The 20,618-nt window shown below is 40.6% G+C and overlaps 1 protein-coding gene across 4 annotated transcripts; it reads right to left on the bottom strand.

Annotated features, from left to right (window-relative positions):
* Window positions 1-67: 67 nt before the first annotated feature.
* Window positions 68-20,002, bottom strand: GOLGA7 (golgin A7). Of its 4 annotated transcripts, none has more exons than XM_037983540.2 (6): window positions 19,832-20,002; window positions 19,434-19,566; window positions 12,487-12,639; window positions 5,042-5,143; window positions 3,927-3,989; window positions 68-1,474 (listed from the first exon to the last, which is right to left on the bottom strand). In XM_037983540.2, the coding sequence occupies exons 2-5, from the start codon at window positions 19,542-19,544 to the stop codon at window positions 3,942-3,944; spliced, it is 414 nt and encodes a 137-aa protein (XP_037839468.1). In that variant the 5' UTR covers window positions 19,545-19,566; window positions 19,832-20,002; the 3' UTR covers window positions 68-1,474; window positions 3,927-3,941. The 4 variants fall into 4 exon arrangements, with proteins under 4 accessions (XP_037839468.1, XP_007960470.1, XP_007960469.1 ...); XM_007962279.3 differs by having other exon boundaries at window positions 3,927-3,994; window positions 19,781-19,907; XM_007962278.3 differs by having other exon boundaries at window positions 19,781-19,906.
* Between the last annotated feature and the right edge of the window lie 616 nt (window positions 20,003-20,618).

The raw sequence follows: 20,618 nt of genomic DNA, 5'->3' as shown, positions 1-20,618 counted from the left end.
GTGTCCTATCACTTACCACTTTACCATCATTTACCACCAAATCCCACCAAATATGACACAGAGACAATTTGTTTAAGAAAAGTTTTATTAATGTGTTAATATTTCAGCAAAGTTATTGCAACGGGTCGAAAAGGCAGACACACTATTACAGGCTGTAAAGTAACAAATGAGTTTTACACAATTAAAATATTAAACATACTTACGGGATTTGCTGAATGACTAACAGACCCATAAAAGAAATTAAATCTGAAAGACGAAATCCAGTATTAGCACCTACAATAATCTCTGACAGTGAAACTTTTAATGGTTTCCCTCTTCTAATGTATTTTTAAACTCTCTCCCAAATACAGCGCTCTCAAACCCCAAGGATAAACGAAAGGCATAAGCAGCCCCGATCCTAGGAATGTACAGCCAAAAGCAGAGCTACAGATAGGACTCAGACTTGAGAGTTCTACTGAGAAGTAACTTACTGTACTTGAGCCAATCATAAGATTTCTGTGCACTGAATACTGTATATGAGAAAATTCTGTGAGTCATAAGGTTTGCCGTAGGGATAGTTAAAAATTAGTAATATACAGTATTATTCCTATCAAATTTTTTTCTCATAAGTTATATTTATAACAAAACTATAATTAAAATATTTTTTATACCTGCTTATTCCATATCCAGGGACACAGCGGGAACACCTATGTGTTTGATGGTTTGGCATCCACTTTATTGTGCTTACTGATTTTTGTGATGAACAAGCAACACGCACCACATCTTTCCAACATTCAAGGTAATGCAACAATGACATCAAATTCTCCAAAGAAATAACTGGAAATTGCATTAAATACTGCTTTAATTAGGAATAATTGCTATAATAAAACAAATAACATTATACATAATTTTTTTCAAGGAGCTTCGGTTTGAGGAATTGAATAGTAGAAACAGATCTTAAGATTTGAGTCATGGTAAAACTGGTAATTCTTTGAAATCTGGGAGATGCATTAGCAAAACGACAGCCACAGCCAACCCTCACCAAAATCCTGGAGAAAAGCATTTTATTAATTTAGGGCAACAAGATAGAACACTGGCGAAGATACGGCTTGTTGAGGTCTAAAGCCACCTGAGAAGCTGGCCCAAGGAATGAAGAGAACTAATGGTACGTACTGGTGGCAGATAATAAGCTTTGCACTGGGCTAACCAACTGTGTTTTATTAAATGGCTTTGAATAAAAAAAAGTGAAATGCTTCATTGTGTTTTCTCAGAAACTAATCAGAAGATTACAGAGTCCTACACAATTTGGAGACACAAAGTGGATGCTGAGCGACTAGAGGTCACCTCAGGTGTGGAATTTTAGAAAGTTGAGTCCTTGGAGTAAATGGCACCGTGGCTCTGGCAGCAGATAGAAAGGAATGATGCTCTAGAGAGGAGGTAGGGACACTCTGCGGTCGGCCAGTGGATACATGAGGGGCCCGGCTGGAAGTGGGATCTGTAATTAGAGGGAGAAGTAAAGGTTTGAGGGAGATGCTGAAAATAACTTGTAAAATCATTTTTCTTCCATCAACTGATATGAGCATATAACATGTGGTCTATGTTCTACTAACCCAGGATTTTATCTACTAAAATATCTTGGTACCATTTGTCTAAATGAGTCTACAGCTCAATAGTCTACAAATCTAAGACCTAGATATTCAGATCTCTGACCAAGCACATCACCACGAAGCCAGGCTGCCTTGACTGCTGTCTACTAGCTGTTCGTCCTTGGGCCAGCAACTTAAGTTCTCTCTGCCTCGGCTTCCTCATCTGAAAAACAGGGATAACAATATCTACCTCACAGGGTCGTTGTGATGATTGAAATTAAGCATTCAGAATAGTGCTGGTACAGATGTGCCAACAAACATTAGCTGTTTTTATTATCACTAGTTGTGATGGAATAATCATATATGCCATTTTATATAAAGATGGCAATTTTAATCCAGAGAGAAAACACCAGTGTATGTAACAATAAGAATGTGATAATAAAGATACATGCAAAATATTATAAAAATTAAGCTTAAAGAAAAGTATTTTTGTTTAAAGCTCCTTATAAAAATAAAGGCCATCCTCATGTTTGTGTAGTCTTTTGTTAAGTCACTAATTCCCACATATTACTTCAAATTGCAGACTGAAGAAAAATGGAAGAATTGAATAAATTATGCTTAGAGTTTCCTCCCCTTCCCCAAGATCTCAGCCCACATTGCATCCTGGACCTTGGGAACACCTAACTCCAAAAATGAAATTGTGTTGAACAAAAATATCTGCATTCATGAAAAATGGTATCCAGAAGTTATTAATATAAATCTTTCCCATTTCAAAATTCTAGTTATTTGAATATTGATAGATTAGCCTCTGGTGTGTAATTGCTCAAACCCCATACATCAGAAAAACACATGATTACACAATAGCTGCAAAATGAGTCATGACAAATGGGCTGTGCCAAGTCATCGCAGCTGCAACTGATATACAAACCATGGCATGGAACAAAAGCCACACAGAAGGTCACTGGTTGTTTGAGAAGTATCAGTTTGAAAATTGTCCATGAGAAAGTGTATGGACAAGTAACACTAAGTGTTCCAAAACAAAGCCTTTTTAAGGAAACACAGCATACGGCAGAGGATGTCATGATTTAGATCTTTGGCTTTCAGGAATTCAGGTGACACATTCACTAGTGCTAAAGAAGGCAGCTCTGGAATGTTGCATGGCTTGCAGGATTGACTAAATCATACAGGAACAGACAAACTGTATATTTTTCTTTTTTTAAGCATTGAAAAAGAAGAGAAGGGGATAAACCTCTAGAATTATCTGATGAACTCTTCCCTTTCTCCATGTTCCTGCTGCTGCAAGTACTGAGAGGAAGTATGGTATAAAAGACAGGGGTTTTATGGTCAATCAGACTTGGGTTCATATCCCAATACTCGTTAACCGTGTGATTGTGAGAACATCATTTAATCTATTTGTATCCGAGTCTGCTCATCTGTAAAATGGGGAAATACTTTGTAGGGTTCTTATGAGGTTCAGAAGTACCATTTATGCAATAGCAGGCACACAGTAGGTGCCCTCAAAATGGTAGCTGTTATTAATGTTGCCCTAGGAAGATGTATGTTGGCTTTGGTACATTCTGTATCTGTGCTGTCTATTACTTAGTGACAGATACCCGTAAGCACAGTCAACTAGAAAAGTGCAGCAGCAGAACAGTTTCTGTAGGAAGACCACGTAACTGAAATTGGCAGAAATAGTGAAGTGCTACTTCCTGTCACTTAGAAGGCTATGCTAAAGTACTTAGGGATTCAACGTGACTCTGCCTACAGATTCTTATTCGTATTAATTTGTTTCTTACTCATTAAAGGGCAGTATCTGGATATTTAAGGACATTAACACTTTAAACAAAGGAATGAAATTTATGTTTCTACTCAGTAGGTAAGGTTTCTTCCACAGGGGTCTGAAGCCACTTAAATATAATAAATGAAATATTCAGAATCTCCCTACTCCCCTCTGAAATGTTCTCTTTGCTTATTAAAGCCATTTGTCATACAGGTAGACATCTCTGAGCTCATTCTTATATGCAAAAACCACGTATTTATATGCCTATGATAGTTCTGAAATATTAAAACAAGCCAAGTAACTGCCATCCCCTATTCCCCTACCAAAGTAACAACAAAACCAGTCTGAACACAATACAGCAGGAAAAAAATCAGAATTAAATTCTCTATCACCAAACAGAACTTGGGCCGAATATACATTTTAAGTATCAAGCTAATACGGTGACTAGCTTAAGCTAACACAGCAAATATACCGCTCTTTAACTGCGTGATTTAATGATTTATTTACTATGCAGGGAAGAATATTTATGCATCCTCTAAACTTGCAAAAATTGCATACAAGCCATATCATTTCATATTTACCTTTAATTCTACAGTTTATCTTCCACTGCTCATGCCTCTGTCTTCATAAATGGTAATTTCAATCTAAACAGCATGGCTGTTAAGAAAACACACTACAGGACACAACACATAAAGGGGACTTGGCAAGGTGAAGGGTGTGATCCGCAGACTTTGCTTTCAGTTTGCTTTGCTTATTTTTCAATTATTAAACTTTTTTCCTACTTAAGTTTGCTTTCTCCAATTTGCTGAATATTTTAAGAAATGTAATTACTTATAGTCCACCTATAGTTCCTTCCCAAACACTGATGATTTATGTTTTGAAAACAAAACAAATAAATTCTGAAAAGGATGCTTTATTTGTAGAACTAGGGAGTTCTTAACTGAGAATCCATGGAGGTAATGAATTCAGGGATTTAAAAATACCCTGAAATTATATGAAAACTTTTTTCTTGGGAAAGGGTTCATGACCCCTGAAAGTTTAAGAACTATTGTTGCAGAGTATAATAAAACTGCTGAAATTATTATCAGCTGGAAGGCCTGGGCTTATGTGACCTAGGTTTTTAAAAAAATTTATTTACCCATTACTCCAGTTATCAAGCTAAATTAGTTTTTTGCAATTGTATTTACCAAATTCACTTAGTGATTTTCAAAGCTTATTGCCTCTAAAAATATGCACAGTATGTCAAAGGTAATGAAATTATACATCTGGCAGCTGTAACTGATTTCAACTAGTCAGATGAACCCATGAAACTGCAATTCATTTGGATGACAAGTCTCACCACACATTATGAGTTTATCCATTTCAAAGGGGCTTCAGGTTCAGGGTTTCTGCAGCTGAAATGCATTACTCAAACCACCCCCGTTATTACTACAAGATGCCCTCAGAACCACCAGGAAAGATGGTGACCAGAATAGTAAACAAACCACAGAGACCTGCACCATGCAATGGAAGGAGGGACATGCTTTAAAATAAAAAATGTTGGAGACAGGGGATTTACAGTAGGTATGCAATTCACACAGAAACTACCTAGGGCAAATACAGGATGGGAGTTAAATTCTCTCTAGCCGATGCCAAACAATATCAACATTTTCTTGTTATAAATATTTAGACTTTCTGATCCGAACCAAAAAGATACAACTCGCAGTCCTCGCTCAATGGGGTCTGTCAGGAGGAGGCCTTGTGGAGCATAGATCTTCTCATTCTGCTCTTGAATGTATTTGGAGACTTTCTTCAAAACCTGACAAAAAGAAACACCACAGCTTTTTACAAACTTTATCAGATTTCCCTTTAAGTGTTAGTGAGATCTCAAAATATTCAGGCAGTGGGAATTCGTTTTCAAGGCAAGTCACACAGATATTCACATGGTGGAATACAGCTGTGATTACTTGGCTCACAGGAGTTGCATATGACATATAGCAAAGTGTGAGGGACTCTTCCAGTCAAAAATATCTTCAACGCAATGCAAATAAATGCAAAAGCATACAATGGCACGGTGAGAACCAACCCCCTCCTTCCTACTTCCCAGTCACCTCAATCCTGCATGTGGAGAAACACACAGATGGCTATATACACAATGGCTGCTCATGCTTCTCTTTTCCTATTCATAAAATGCTGTTAATGTGACATCTTCTAAAATCAAGGACAGTTCTTGGCCTTGACTTTTACAAAACTTAAAGGACTGCTTCTCTCCTTTGTACATGTTCATCAATTTAAAGTAATGACAAAAGGCTGGCTTATAACAAAAGGAAGACCCATTATTTCAAAACTAAAAAGTTTATTTCCTTTGTAGAGCATGTGGGCATTAGCTGCCAGGGAGTTTCTGATAAATACAAGTGTCTTATGTCATTTCCATGACTGCATGTAGTACTATTCTGCAGTTTGCTCATTTCCTAGACAGGAACCTCAATTTATAAGTTTAGTATTAAGCTTGTAAAAGTCAAAGCAAATGTAGACAAAAACCAGATAGGATACAAAGGAACTTCTGGAAATTGCCAAATCTCCAGCTTTAATAAGGGCAATTCTGAGACAGATAAGCTAGAAGAAAATAAATCTTAATAGCTACATCCAAAATCAAAGAGTTACATGTTTTATTTCAGGCTCGAAGTCATCATAACTTTTTTCTGGCTCTAATGTTCAAAGAGGCTTTGATCCAGTTCTTCAAATTACTATGTATTTCCTTAAATTCACACTATTAGCAAATGATAAAGTCACAAATGTGATCACAACTTAAAGGGAAAAAAGAACTGTATGAAAATAAAGTTGGAAATTAAGCAATGATTTAAGTGTGCCTTATATAACGTACAGACCAAACTAACAAATTAGGATGTCACAATTTAGATGCTTTGGTATACACTGATTTAGAATTTAAAACTCTACCTGTTTAATATAAAGAATTTTCTAATTGAAGAAAACTAAACAGTTTATTCAAGTTTTTTGGGGGGATAAAAAAATCTCATCTCATGTTTTATGCTTCTTTAAAAGAGCGTTAAGATTATTAAAAGAGCAATCTGCATGGTTCTTATGTAATAAATTAGGAGTACTACTTCTAAAGAAAAGATTTGTTTTTTTTCATCTAATTACCTGAAGCAATGCATGTATCATTCTCCTATTTTCAGCACTCAAAGATTTTGAGCTGTGCTTGGTCTTTATGAGCAAAAAAATCCCTTAGGCACTATCTTCACATCAGAGTTTGTCAATCATCCTAAAATAATGAATAGAAGGAAGTAGCCCATAAAGGTGCCCAACTAAGGCCTCTCAATCTTCTCTCCAATTTCCTTCTCAGCTCACCTGCCAGAATTGGAAACTGGAGACTCAGTCTCCCTTCACACCAGTCCATTAATACTAAGGAAGACGCTCAGGAAAATGCCTGCATGGCTGGTTTCAAAGAAAGGATTCCTTCAGAACAGCTTTCCGTCTCCTTTCTCTGAGTACAGGTTACGAGCAAAGAAACAGCAACAGCATTCTTTTATTTGGTTCAAGTATCACTTTGTTGGGCAAGTTTTGTTTTGTTTTGTTTTTTTTAATAAACTTTAGTAACATTGATATGCACTTGGGTATCAGTTCAGAAAGAAAACAATCAGTTTTCCTTTTTGTATAAGCTCTAAATCTTCTTACACTATTGTGGTGAAGGCAACACTCTCCTAAACAAGATGCTTTAAAACTCTTAGTCTCAAAATAAAAATAAAATAAAAATTAAAACAAACAAACGATAAAAATCTTAGTCTCTTTAATAGCGGAAAAGCATTAATATGTGTAAACTCATACCACAATCTCAGAAAGGACAAAGCGCCATTCTCACCCCCAAGAAATCATATGTTGACATTTTATTCACACTTTATTATTTTTGGTAAATCAATGTCAAAGTAAACCATAATATTTAACAAAGTTATCTGTCACTCTCAAATCCTCAACAAAACTTCAATTTGTATAATATTTACAAAGTGAAACACAATCAAATCTTGGAAAAAACTACTGTCCTCCCTGAGGATATTCAACTGGAGAAAGCCTTCCAGCCCTTCAAGAAAAATAGCCTGATTGAGGCTAAGTAACACCACATCTTACTGTTTTCAGAACATATCCAAGTTCTCTCCTGTGTTCCTTCTAGACATTCTGCACATGGGCAGAAGGGATGTTTTCTAGTTCATGAACAAGGCAGAGAGATACTGAGAGGAGAACGTTCCACGAGCCCATTTGTTCCCTAATTATCATGGGTAGCAACAATAGAGAAATAACACTGAAGTCTTTATCTTCATTTTAAATCAATAAATAGCACATTATAGGGAAAAATGCATGATTGTTCTAGTAAGTTTTAAAAGGCCTATTTACAATTTCAAAACATTTAACACACATGACAAAGTATAAGCACTGTTATATTTGGCTTACTGTTTGTAGACTAGGAATTTTGGTGTTTAAAACAATAGAGACTAAATGACTCAACCCCGTCCTTTCGTAAGTAGAAAATAACAGCACAAAAATTCCTGAGAGACAAACTGGGAAAGGGAGAGGGCAACTGTGCTTACATTTTAATCATTTTATCGAAACACAAATACACACTTCTATTAAAAGTATAGGTATATCATATCTTAACTATGATCATTCCAGTTATTAATTTTGCACAATCTAGTTATCCATGTTCACTTTCTACAAAATATCACCTATTTTTAAAATGTGGCCATGCCTTAAATTTGGTTTCTGGATTAATTTTACTTGGTCTTTACTTGCTTTATAATATTTGCCTTATAAAAAGAAAAGGGCCTTGCTTAGACCTATAAAATAGGACCTTACACAATGTCTACAAATCCAAGCTAAAACACATATTGGGATCAACCAATTTCCATTGAATTTCTGGTATCAAGGACCATCTTCCAAGATTTCATAATTGGAAGGATTTTAATTGAAAGCTAAGTATTTTCAGCACCCAAATAAACTAGCAGCTGACTAAAAGATCACTTATACTTGAAAATAAAAAATCATATGTGAGTTCACAAATATCTGATTAAAACTTACATAGGTAACTTCATTAAAATCTATCTTGGCTGGGCACAGTGGCTCATGCCTGTAGCCCTAGCACTTTGGGAGGCTGAGATGGGAGGATCACTTGAGGCCAGGAGTGCAAAACCAGCCTAGCCAACATAGTGAGACCCCATCTCTAGTTTTTTTTTTTTTTTTTTTTTTTTTTAAAGTAATAAAGGCTGGGTGCTGGGTGCAGTGGCTCACGCCTGCAATCTTAGAACTTTGGGGGGCCAACGCAGGTGGATTACTTGAGGCCAGGAGTTCGAGACCAGCCTGGTCAACGTGGTGAAACTTCATCTCTACTGGCACAAGAATCACTTGAACCCAGAAGGTGGAGGAGTGGGATCGCACCACTGCATTCCAGCCTGGGCGACAGAGCGAGACTCTGTCTCAATAATAAAAAAAAAAGAAAAAAGAAAAAAAATCGACCTCAAGAAAACACTGTTTATTAAGCACTAACCACATGTGAAGAAAATTATGAATTCTAATATCCATTTTACAGTTGAGAGAATTCAGAGAGATTAATTTGTCCAAGATCTCGTAATTCGTATAAACTAGCACCCAATTACCAATTTCTTTTTACAAATGACATCAGTACTTCTATTTCAGCAAATATACTTTGACAAATACAATTAAAATTTTATCAACAAATATAATGACAACTCAAGCCTTTTAATATTTCACTAAGCATGAAAAAAATAGTCAAGAGATGTGCTTCTACCTTAAATTAGCAATATTATGGACTTCTGTAAATAGCCATTCCGGATGACAAAGTTTCTACCCATATGAATTCAGCTTTACCCAACCCTCCTACAGTCATGCCGACTATCAGCATATCCCTTGGAGCTGGTCACCTCTTTGCACCTCCCCTGCTCCCTTCCTAGTCCAGGCTATCTCACTCTTGCCTGGACTTCTGTGGAGCTTCCTCCCTTGTTTCCCTACTTCTATTCTTATGCCTTTTTTCCACAAAGCAAAGAGATCTCTTTAAAATGAAAATCTTGCTGGGCACAGCAGCTCATCCCTTTAATCCCAATACTCTGAGAGGCTGAGGTGGGAGGATCGCTTGAGCCCAGGAGTTCGAGACCAGCGTGGACAACACAGTGAGACCCTGTCTCTATTACAAAAATAAATAAAATGAAAATCTGATCACATCACTCTCTTAATACTTTGAGTAGCTTCCCACTTGCACTAAAAATAAAATCTATACTTTGTTCCATGGACTAGGCACTCCAAGCTACAGCTCCTGCTTACCTCTCCAAATCCACCTCCCATCATTCTCTGCCCCTCCTCTCCTGTGCATCACCTTCTCTCAGTTCTCAGGGTCCATCAAGCTCTCTGGGCCTTTGTGTATGTTCATCTTTCTGCCTTAATGCCCCAGGCTTTTCATCCTTCATGCAACAGCTTAAATGTCACCACCTCAGAGGCCTCTTTTGACCATACACCCTAGATTAGGTCCTGCCTATTATTTTCTACCACAGGCCAGTTTGTTTCCTTTAAGGCACTTATCATAATGTGTAATTTTGTTGTCTTTGTTTCCTTGTTATTATCAGCTGTCACCACTTAATTATGAACTCCACAAGGTCAGCAACCATGTTTGTCCTGTTCCGTTATGTGCCGGCACTTTACTTAGCACATAGTAGGCTTTCCAAGAGTTACTGAGTAAACAAATCCCCTAAGCCTTCACTCACTGAAAGTATTAGAGAGGAGATACACTGAAACAGACTCAAAGCTGACACTGAGCCTTGATAATTTCTGATTTTGAAAGTTAAACAGGAATGAAAGCTTCTCTCTGTGGTATTGATATGGAAGGGAAGAGCATGGTCCCTTTAAAGGATACAGAAGCAGGCAGGTAGGGAAGTGCTGGGTGGAGAAGGGCGTGGTCCCTGGCTAGCACTCCACCTCCAGGCCTGTGCCCAGTAGGTGAAGACAGGCATTTTTGTTTTCCTGCCCAAAAGCTGCAAGTCCACCCTGGCCTGCCACGCCCCCATCCTGTTCCTATAAAAGCCCTGAGACCCTAGTGGGCAGGCAAACAGGCGGCTGGATGTCGAGAGGTGAACATTAGTGGAGGAACACACAGGTGGCTGGATGTCGAGAGGAACACACTGGCGTAGGAGCACACTGGCACACCGGTAGGCCATCAATCGGCAGAATCACGCAGAGTTTGGCCAGGATGGTTGGAGAAGAGTTCGGTCGTTGAGCAGCCTGACTCCAGGGGAAAACCATCTCCCTTCTGGCTCCCCCATCTGCTGAGAGCTACTTCCACTCAACAAAACCTTGCACTCATTCTCCAAGCCCACATGTGATCCGACTCTTCTGGTACACCAAGGCAAGAACTCTGGGATACAGAAAGCCCTCTGCCCTTGCGATAAGGCAGGGGTCTAACTGAGTTAACACAAGCCGCCTATGGACAGCTAAACTAAAAGAGCACCCTGTAACATATGCTCACTGGGGCTTCAGGAGCTGTAAAACATTCACCCCTAGACACTGCCGTGGGGTTGGAGCCCCACAGCCTGCCCATCTGTATGCACCCCTAGAGGTTTGAGCAGCAGGGTACTGAAGAAGCAAGTCACACCCCATCGCACACCCTGCGAGGGGGACAAGAGAACTTTTCCTGTTTCAACATGGGGAAGGATATAAATAACTATACTTAAATAGACCTGTTTATATGAGATGGAATTATAGTAACAGGATGGTAATGAAGAATACAACAGCATTTTCAGCCAACAGCTCCAAAAACTTTAGCTGCAACTATATGCACTCTCCACTACATGGAGTGTAAGACATTTCTATCAGATGGGGTATGATATATTCTTATAGCATTTCATTTTCTGAGCACTGTCAGAATTTAGTGATATACCAGGGCTTACCGTGATTAATTTACAGTCATTTATTTAACATACATTCAATGAGTGCCTGATATACCCAAGGCATGGTGTCAGGCATAAAGAGGGATACAAAATGGTTAAGGCATTGTCCTCAAGAAAAATACATACTTGAAAGGCAAATAAGACAAGAACATAAACTGCTACATTCCAAAGAAGAGTGAGGCAAGTGCCAGAAAACAGATACAAATAAAACGTAGGGACACAAGAGAAGAGAAAGAATTCTGACTAAAATAGAGAAAAAGTTAGATGAAAGTGACACCTAAGGGACTGGTGGTATTTGAACCTGGGAAGATAGCATTCCAGGTGGAGGAGAACCACAGTGGGTATGTTTGCTGACCAGTGAGGGATGAAGTTTGGCTGAGGGAGAAAGTGAAGGAAGGAATGGGAGGCAGTGCTGGAAAGGTAAGCTGCGGTCAGCTTGAGCAGGGCCTTGAACTTTACTCAGTGGTAAAACATGGGAAGCCAGGGAAGGTCTCTGACTTGGCAGAAGTAGTAAGGGAAGTAAATCTGTGTTTTATAAAAACAGCAGCAGATAATTTAGAAAAGCAAAAGGAGGGAAGAAATGAGACAAGTCACACTATTTCAATAGTCTAGGAGAGACAGAATAAGGGCATAACCTAGGATAGTGGCAGAGGAAATCACAAAAAATGAATGACTGTGAAAATGAAAGATATTTCAGTCTTTGAAAACAGATTAATTTTTCCCTCTTCTTCATCCCTCATGCCCAAAGATGGTATTGAAAAGACAGGGGTGCTACTGACAAAATGGGGAGGTGGGAGGTTTGACTTCTGGTCAACTTAAGTTGGGAAATAAGCAATTCAGGAGCTAGCAGCCAACTGGAAAGAGAAGGTAAGAACTCAGGTGGGAGAAGAGAGTGACATTTAGGGAAATAAAGTAAAAACATTCCCAGAAAGCTGAGTAGGAAGAGAACATCAAGATTTTCTATATTCTTCTTAAGTGTAGGCCAGTCTGAACATTGACACGTCAACTGCAAGTGGACATACCAACTGTAACCTGTTTTGAAAGACTCAGGACTATGTGCCTCTGTACATCGGAACACAATTTGAATGATAAATGCCCCTAAATATTTTACGGCAACTATCACCGTGTAAGCATCAATGTGTAATAAGCTTGCCTTCTTCATGATTTTAAGAGATTTTTGTGAAAACAAAAGTAGCGTTACCTTCTCATAATGAGTTTCCATGCATAGGAAGATGGTATATGCTGTTAAACAAGCCAAACAACCTTCGAGATATGACTGGCCGCCAAGCTTCTCTGCTTCTGCATAAAGGTTATTTAGAGTTCGAACTGTTTCTTCAAACTGCTGCCTATCAATCTGTAGAGAAGAAAAGAATTTAAAAATAAGTTTTGGAAAAAAAAAATCAACTTACTAATGCATGCTATCAATAATGTATCTTGTTTTGTCACCATTCTTAGCCACTAGTTGACAATTTTTTTGGTGATTAAATCTGGGCCTAAGTTACCAAAACTGCTTAGTTTGTCTAATTTTATCCCTTTATAAATACTGGATAGCTTCAAGGCTCAATAAGGTACTTCTTCATTCTTTCTACTAAATTTCAAGTAACTCTAGACTTTGTTCCTCTTTCCATTCATTTAGATTCACATTTACTGAGCACCTACTATCAGATACTATGAAAAACCTCAAGATAAAGCACTGTCTCAATCCTCAAGAGTTTCATTATGCAAGCAGAGCAGGTATGTAAACATAAAAATGCAAAAAGCTGGCGGGGCGCAGTGGCTCACACCTGTAATCCCAGCACTTTGGGAGGCTGAGGCAGGCAGATCACGAGGTCAGGAGATCGAGACCATCCTGGCTAACACGGTGAAACCCTGTCTCTACTAAAAATACAAAAAAAATTAGTCGGCCGTGGTGGCGGGTGCCTGTAGTCCCAGCTACTGGGGAGGCTGAGGCAGAAGAATGGCGTGAACCTGGGAGGCGGAGCTTGCAGTGAGCTGAGATTGCGCCATTGCACTCCAGCCTGGGTGACAGAGCGGGACTCCGTCTCAAAGAAAAAAAAAAATGCAGTAAGCTGACAGGGTACTATCATATAGGCAAATATAAAGTCTAGTGGGGCACAAAAGCAAGGAGATATTCCCTTTATCTGGGAAGGCAGGTAATCTTAAATTGAGTAAGTAAACACTGGAATTTACTAGGCAAGAAAAAAGTGACATTTTAGCAGAAGGATCAAAAGGCGTAGGTTCTATATTCTGTTTACTCAGTCTATCTCTTTTGAAGCAATTCTCTTGTTACTAAATAAGGTAAAATTTGTTAAGGTAAAATCTCAAGCTAATACACAATTTTTCACATCAAGTCATTCATTATTACCTCTCTCTATTTGGTGACACCATTATCTTAAATTTACACTAATACTACTACAGGTTGAGCATCCCTGATTTAAATTCTGAAGTCAGAAAGACTCCAAAATCTGAAACTTTTGAGCACTGACATGACACCACAAGTGGAAAATTCCACACCTAACCTCATGTGAGGGGTCACAGTCAAAATGCAGGTGCACAACACATAGTTTATTCAGTGTCCCCAAGGGAAAAAGACCCTTCCAGCCCCCGTCAGCTGCCATGTACCTTTTCCACACACAGCCAGATTCTCCCATGCAAGCATGCTCACAAAAGGTGGTAAGATGGTTCAGGGTACACACACTTTGTCTCATAAAGTCATTTAAAATATTGTATAAAATTACCTTCAGGTTATATGTATAAGGTGGATATAAAACATAATGAATTTCATGTTCACACTTGGATCCCAACCCCAAGATATCTCATTAATATAAACAAATATTTCAAAATCTAAAAAAACCCCAAAATCTGAAATACTTCTGGTTCTACATATTTCACATAAGAAAGAACCTGTACTGTCATCCATCGTTTCACTCCATCATCTGCTTTTACTTTATTCTCCCAATATTACTTTACTGTCTTCTAATAGTACTTTGTATAACAGATTTCAAATTTTGCTACTTCATCCCAGGATTTTCAAGGCCCATTAGGAGAGCATTCATCCAATACTGCCATTATCTGTCTGTACTCTAGGCCTTCTCTCACATAAGGATTCCCTTATTTCTAAAATTAGTAAATACTTACATATGAATTCTCTCTTTTATGAAGTCTTTATTTAAAGACTTTTTTTGTTTGGCTTTTTTTTTTTTCCTTTCCTGGTCTCTGCGAACCTATTAAGTCTTGCTTTATAATAGAAATAGACTCAGAAAAAAAAAATTAGGCTAGAGATGAAACCTTGTCTCTACTAAAAATACAAAAATTAGTAGGGAATGGTGGTGCACGCCTGTAATCCCAGCTACTCGGGAGGCTGAGGCACGAGAATCACTTGATCCTGGCACCAGAGGTTACAGTAAGCCAAGACTGCGCCACTGTACTCCAGCCTGCGTGACAGAGTGAAACTCTGTCTCCAAAAAAAAAAAAAAAAAAAAAAAAAAAAAAAAAAAAGATTGGCTAGGGTACACAGTCTAGTACCCTAGACTGAGCTAGTGGCATGATGGCTCATGCCTGTAATCCCAGCATTTGGGAGGCTGAGGTGGGTGGATCACTTGAGCTCAGGAGTTTGAGACCAGCATGGGCAACATGGTGAAACTCTGTTTCTACTAAAAATGCAAAAATTAGCCAGGTGTGGTGGCGCATGCCCATAGTCCCAGCTACTCAGGAGGCTGAGGTGGGAGGATTGCTGGAGCCTGGGAAGTGGAGGTTGCAGTGAACCGAGATCTCACCACTGCACTCCAGTCTGGGTGACAGAGTGAGACTTTGTCTCAAAAAGAGAAAAAAAAAAATCCTCAACATACAGTATGAGCCCTACTATTCCCAAGAACATAATTTTTTTTTTTTTTTTTTGAGACAGAGTCTCACTGTGTCACCCAGGCTGGAGTACAGTGGCACAATTTTGGCTCACTGTAACCTCTGGTGCCAGGATCAAGTTTTTCTCGTGCCTCAGCCTCCCGAGTAGCTGGGATTATAGGCGTGCACCACCATTCCCTACTAATTTTTGTATTTTTAGTAGAGACGAGGTTTCACCATGTTGGCCAGGCTGGTCTCAGACTCCTGGCCTCATGTGATCCACCCCCCTGTCCTCCCAAAGTGCTGGGATTACAGGCATGAGCCACCTGCACCTGGCCCCAAGAACATCATCTTTCAAAGTGTAAAAAATTCATGACCATCCTTAAGCTATGACAATTCTTTAAGTTAGAAGCAGTTGTTGTCATTGTTTTGTCCATTGTGTGGAAAATGTGAGGAGTTAATGACCTAGTGGCATGCATGAATTTAATGTAACCTTTAAAGTGGTGTTGGCTCAACCCATTTTTCAAAAGGAGTTAAATTTCCAGGAATATTAGAGATTTGGACAAAGGCTAGGTGGGTCAAGACGGCCTTTAAGCGCAGGGGCAGTGTTTCTTCACTGAGCTACCCCTTGAAGATGTGGTGTCAAGGCTGGTCATCTGGGAAACTGTCAGAGTTCTCATTCACGAAAACAGACTGAGAAGAGCTCAGCAAACAAAAATGGTAAGCTGTTATGTTCACCTAATTATGCCTTCGGTTTGTCCACCGATAAGTCCACAAAAGTCTAAATAATTCCAATCACATTTGATGTGTTTATAAGTCATTGAATTATTTATGTTTCTTTACAATACAATTCAAAACCATGGGATTCAACCCAGAAACATCTTATCTCTTTCATATTAGAATTACTATTTATCCAGGAAACCCTAATTATTATTATTTTTTAAGTTTAGAGACAGAGTATCGCTATGTTGCCCAGACTGGTCTTGAACTCCTGGCTCCAAGTGATCCTCCTACCTCAACCTCCAGAGCAACTGGGATTACTTGGGTGCAAACCACCATGCCCAGCCAGAAACACTAATTCTTATGCGTTATTCTGAGACTACAATGCCTTATAGGATAGAGGTAAATCATACGTCAGTTAAACAAATAAAAAAAAAAAGGTTAATAAAAAAAGAAAAAAAAGGATAAACAGTTAAAGTAAATGCCAACACATTTTTGAAAGGTTATTTTAAAAAAGGGAAATAAAGGGTAAAAATCACAGAAGGCATCAGTAAAGGCAAACAACAAACTTCACAAGAAATGGCTCAAGAGAACAAATGTTGGCATTTGTATCTCACTACCTTTAGGTTATGAAAAACAGTGGCCAGTGTTCTCCCTTAGGTTCCTGGACACTGATACAGGAGCTCTATCAAAATTTAGATATATGAGAATTAAGAGCCAAATAAAATTTGGACCCACAAACATCAAAAGTCAGAATGGAAAGATAAACCAGGCTCATTTTCTCAGAATTTTTGTTTTGTGTTGAACTACATAGTAGAAAGCATGGTGAAGCCTGCAGTGATCACGTATCAAGGGTGGCAGGTCAAAGGTAATTACTAACCAGAAGGGGAGACATATTTTTAAAGGGAAATAAGGGAACAAATGCCTCAATTACAGTTCACTCATTCTTCTACCCAGACCAAGGGTAACTAAGGTATCTGTATTTTGGCTAATGAGAATAAAGCTTCCTTTAAGGAACTCTTCTGGCAACAAATCGCTTAAGCATCAAAGTAGTACATTCTAAAAGCCAGCAGAGAAAATGAACTTGTTAACAGACAGAACCTATCCTACTCCCAAATTAGAGGGCACAAATGTGTGTGTATTTTTTAAAAAATGCTTTAAAATAACACAGAACACTTGCGTATTAGTCTCTTTCTCTATTACGTTGCCAAGTGTGATGTTCTCACAAAAAGAAAATCAGCTCCAACGGCAGAGTAATCAGTAAAATTTCTAGGGTAAGTAGTAGAGAAACAGAAACCTTCCAATTTTTCATCAAAGCAAGGAAAGTTTAAACCTGTAATTTAAATTTAATCAACACACACACACACACACCCCCCCCATACACACACAATCAAAGCTTTTCTAGTGGTTTAAAGCATAAGCTAGTGTTTTAACCCAAACATTTAAAAAGAAAAAAGAAATTCACAGGCACAATTGAATAGTGCCATGTAACATTCCATATAGTACTCAGTACCACAGGCAGTTCTGGGCTATACAGAGTCAAAGAGGTAAAAGGACTCCAGAATTTAGAAACATCAATTTCCTGAGAAGAATCAGCGGAGCACTGTAACTACATTGTGCTTTTGTACTTAGGTTACAAAATAAAGGCTCTGCCACACACAGAGTGGAAGGCTAATGTCTGATTCTGCGTACACACATTTAGCTCAAATATGAGGTGTAAGTGTTGCTTTAAAACCTTAAAGCAAAGGAATCTTTAATGTCCAAATAATGGCGGTAAAAAAAGAATACTTTATATTCTGATTTTGAAGTACATAAAATTGTATGTCATAATCTCCATGAGAGGCTTAAAAATAAAACATTTGATTGATTCCATGTAAATCTTTTTATTTTATTCATTTTTTGAGACAGAGTCTTGCTCTGTCGCCCAGGCTGGAGTACAATGGCATGATCTCGGCTCACTACAACCTCCACCTCCCAGGTTCCAGAAATTCTTCGACTTCAGCCTCCTGAGTAGCTGGGATTACAGGTGCCCGCCACCACACCTGACTAATTTTTGTATTTTTAGTAGAGATGGGGTTTCACCATGTTGGCCAAGCTGGTCTTGAATTCCCCACCTCAAGTGATGCACCCGCCACGGCCTCCCAGAGTGCTGGGATTACAGGCGTGAGCCACCGCGCCCAGCCTGATTCCACGTAAATCTTAACATGTAAAACACATCAGCTGTGATGTTAAATTATTTTAAAACAACATTCAGTAGCTCTAACCAACTGGCCACTTGCTGAATTTCTACCTCTTCAAACCACTGTGGATAGTTCCACCTACTGTCACGCTGAGTTAACTCAAAACATAGTTGACAAGATACTGCAGCATTTAAATGGCATTTCAGAAACAAGTCACTTCACCATCTTTTAAAGGCCTATTTGATCAATTTGCAATTCAAGAAACATATTTGGGCCACTAACCTGCCCATGGTTATGTCAAACTGAAGGAAACTATAATGGATCACTGTTGATTTCCCAACCATGGCAATCAGGCAGTGCAACCCACCTCACTGTAAACTGTCTGTAAATAACTGCTACACATTTCTCTACACAGACTCATCCACACCTACTTATCCCATGACCAGCATCCCTCAGTCCCACACCCAACGAATGCCTAACACCTCTCAGGCCCTCGCCCTCCCTGTCACAGAGGAGGGAGCCACAAAACCTGCTTCCAGCTAACCAGAAATTGATCCCTGAACAGGAAACACAATCTACATGACATGACTCAAGACCAAAAGAATCTTTGGTTGAGTGTACATATGTGGGCACACAAAAACACAGGCAGGCACGCACATATTCCATTACCTCTACAAGATACAATGATTTTTTAAAAAAACGTTTTGCTAAGTCTGAAGGAGAAGCAAATTCCATTCTTACATTTTTGCATGCAATGTTACCCAAAGGACCTACATCCTGATGGCCATTTTGATATGCAAGACAAAACAAGTGGCTCCCAGTGAATGTGATAAGTTTAAGGCCTTGTTCTGAGATATTTTCCAGTCCAGGCCTATCTAACGCTCTACGTCTTTAAGGTTCCAAGAAAGCCTAAATGCACCGCCTGGCAATGCACCTAATAAACCCTTTCAGTCAAACAGTGCGGCCAGCACAGAGGCAGCAAACACCAGTTATGAGAATGATGATGATTTATCTTGCGCGGAGAGGTAGGAAGATATAGCTTAAAACCTGGTGGCTGAGGTGGCCTGGAGCCTCAGGAATTGGCTCCTCAACGCTGCCGACAATAACCCGGGGCGGGGATTTGAGGGAGTGCAGCAGGGGAAGACTGCTGGATCCAGATTCCCAGCACCGGGCAACAAAGTTCCATAAGGTCGTCAACCCCGGCGATCGGCGTATATTATTCTTCCTCCTCCAAACACCTGTCTTGCTTAGTGGTTCTCTTCTTACACCTTTGGCCAAGGACCCTTCTGTGCCTGGCCCTCCCCAGAACTGCTGGATCCTCAACGGCCCGGTTGTCGCCCACACCCCTCCCGTTCCCGGTGAGTCTCTCCCCCTCGCCAGAGCAGGCGTGGGGAGCCAGGTTGCGTACCCGGTTCTCCAGCTCCGCAGGGAACTTGGTCTGGAACTGGCAGCGTGTGCCACTGCTGTAGTCTCGCTGAATGAATACCTTTCCGGACACCGGCGCCTGCTGCGGCCTCATGGCGAGGACTGGACACCCCGCGCTGCGGGGTCGGGGGAACACCAACCGCGGGTCAGAGCCCCGGCCTGGACCCGGGACTCCGACCCGCCAGTCCCTCGCCCCCACTCGCCGCCCAAAACAGCCCAAGGCCTCCTCTGCCCCGCTCCCCTTCACCCATGCTGTCACCGCGGGCCTTAGCTGCCGCCTGGCCCAGGCCCCGCGCCCCCCAACAACCCGGTTCGGCCCGGGAAACAAACCCGCCTCCTCTGCCCTCCAGCTGCTGTCGCGCCGCCTTCGCCGTCACTTACGTCCTGCCGCAAAAAGCCTCTTCCCCGCCCCTCGGCTCGGCCTCCTACCTCAAGTCTGGGACCCACCCTCTCCTCCGGCCGTAAAGCCACCCTGCCGAGGCTGCGCGCTGCGGGGCTGGGCCGAGGAAGGGAAACGCTGTGGGCGGGGCCAGGGCCGACCCCGCCTTCCGCCCTCGGAGATTGTTTCCGGAAGGAGAGAGGCGGGGCGCACTGTGGGGCTGCGGCAGGCGCGAGCGCGCGGGGGTGTGAGGGACGAAGTTTCCCGGCTGTGTGACTTGTGGCAGCTGGTTCCCGATCGCTGATTGTGAGGGGTTATTTTCGTTCTTGATTGGACGTCGCAACTTACGTCTGGGTTGTGCCACCCAACTCACATAAAACGAAAAAAAAAAACATAAAGAAAAAACAACACCCCATCCCCAAACCCTCAAACACAAACTTCTCATCGTGTTCAGAAGTAGAAAGGCTCTGGGGATGGATCCGTTTGGTCCCTAGACTCGTGAGAAAGGGTCAGAGGAAGAACCTGCGTGGGCCCCAGCGTTGGCCGTCCCCGCCCCTGCCGCGGCTCTTCTTTGGGGGCGGCTTTCCTCTCACCCCACGTTTCCACCCAGCTCCTATCCACACCCCTAGACGGCGGCTTTCCTCTCACCCCCATTTCCACCCAGCCGCCACCCATGCCCCTCAGGTGACCCAAGGGGACAGACAAGCAGTTCTGCCCTCGTTGCCCACTGGCCCCTACTTTACTCTGCATCTCTTTGCAAGGCAGCCAAAGAAACCCCACCTTACCTTG

Source organism: Chlorocebus sabaeus, chromosome 8, assembly GCF_047675955.1.
Source record: "Chlorocebus sabaeus isolate Y175 chromosome 8, mChlSab1.0.hap1, whole genome shotgun sequence".
Lineage (NCBI taxonomy): Eukaryota > Metazoa > Chordata > Mammalia > Primates > Cercopithecidae > Chlorocebus > Chlorocebus sabaeus.
The sequence above is the reverse complement of the archived record's forward strand: the minus strand, read 5'-3'. Positions and strand labels throughout refer to the sequence as shown.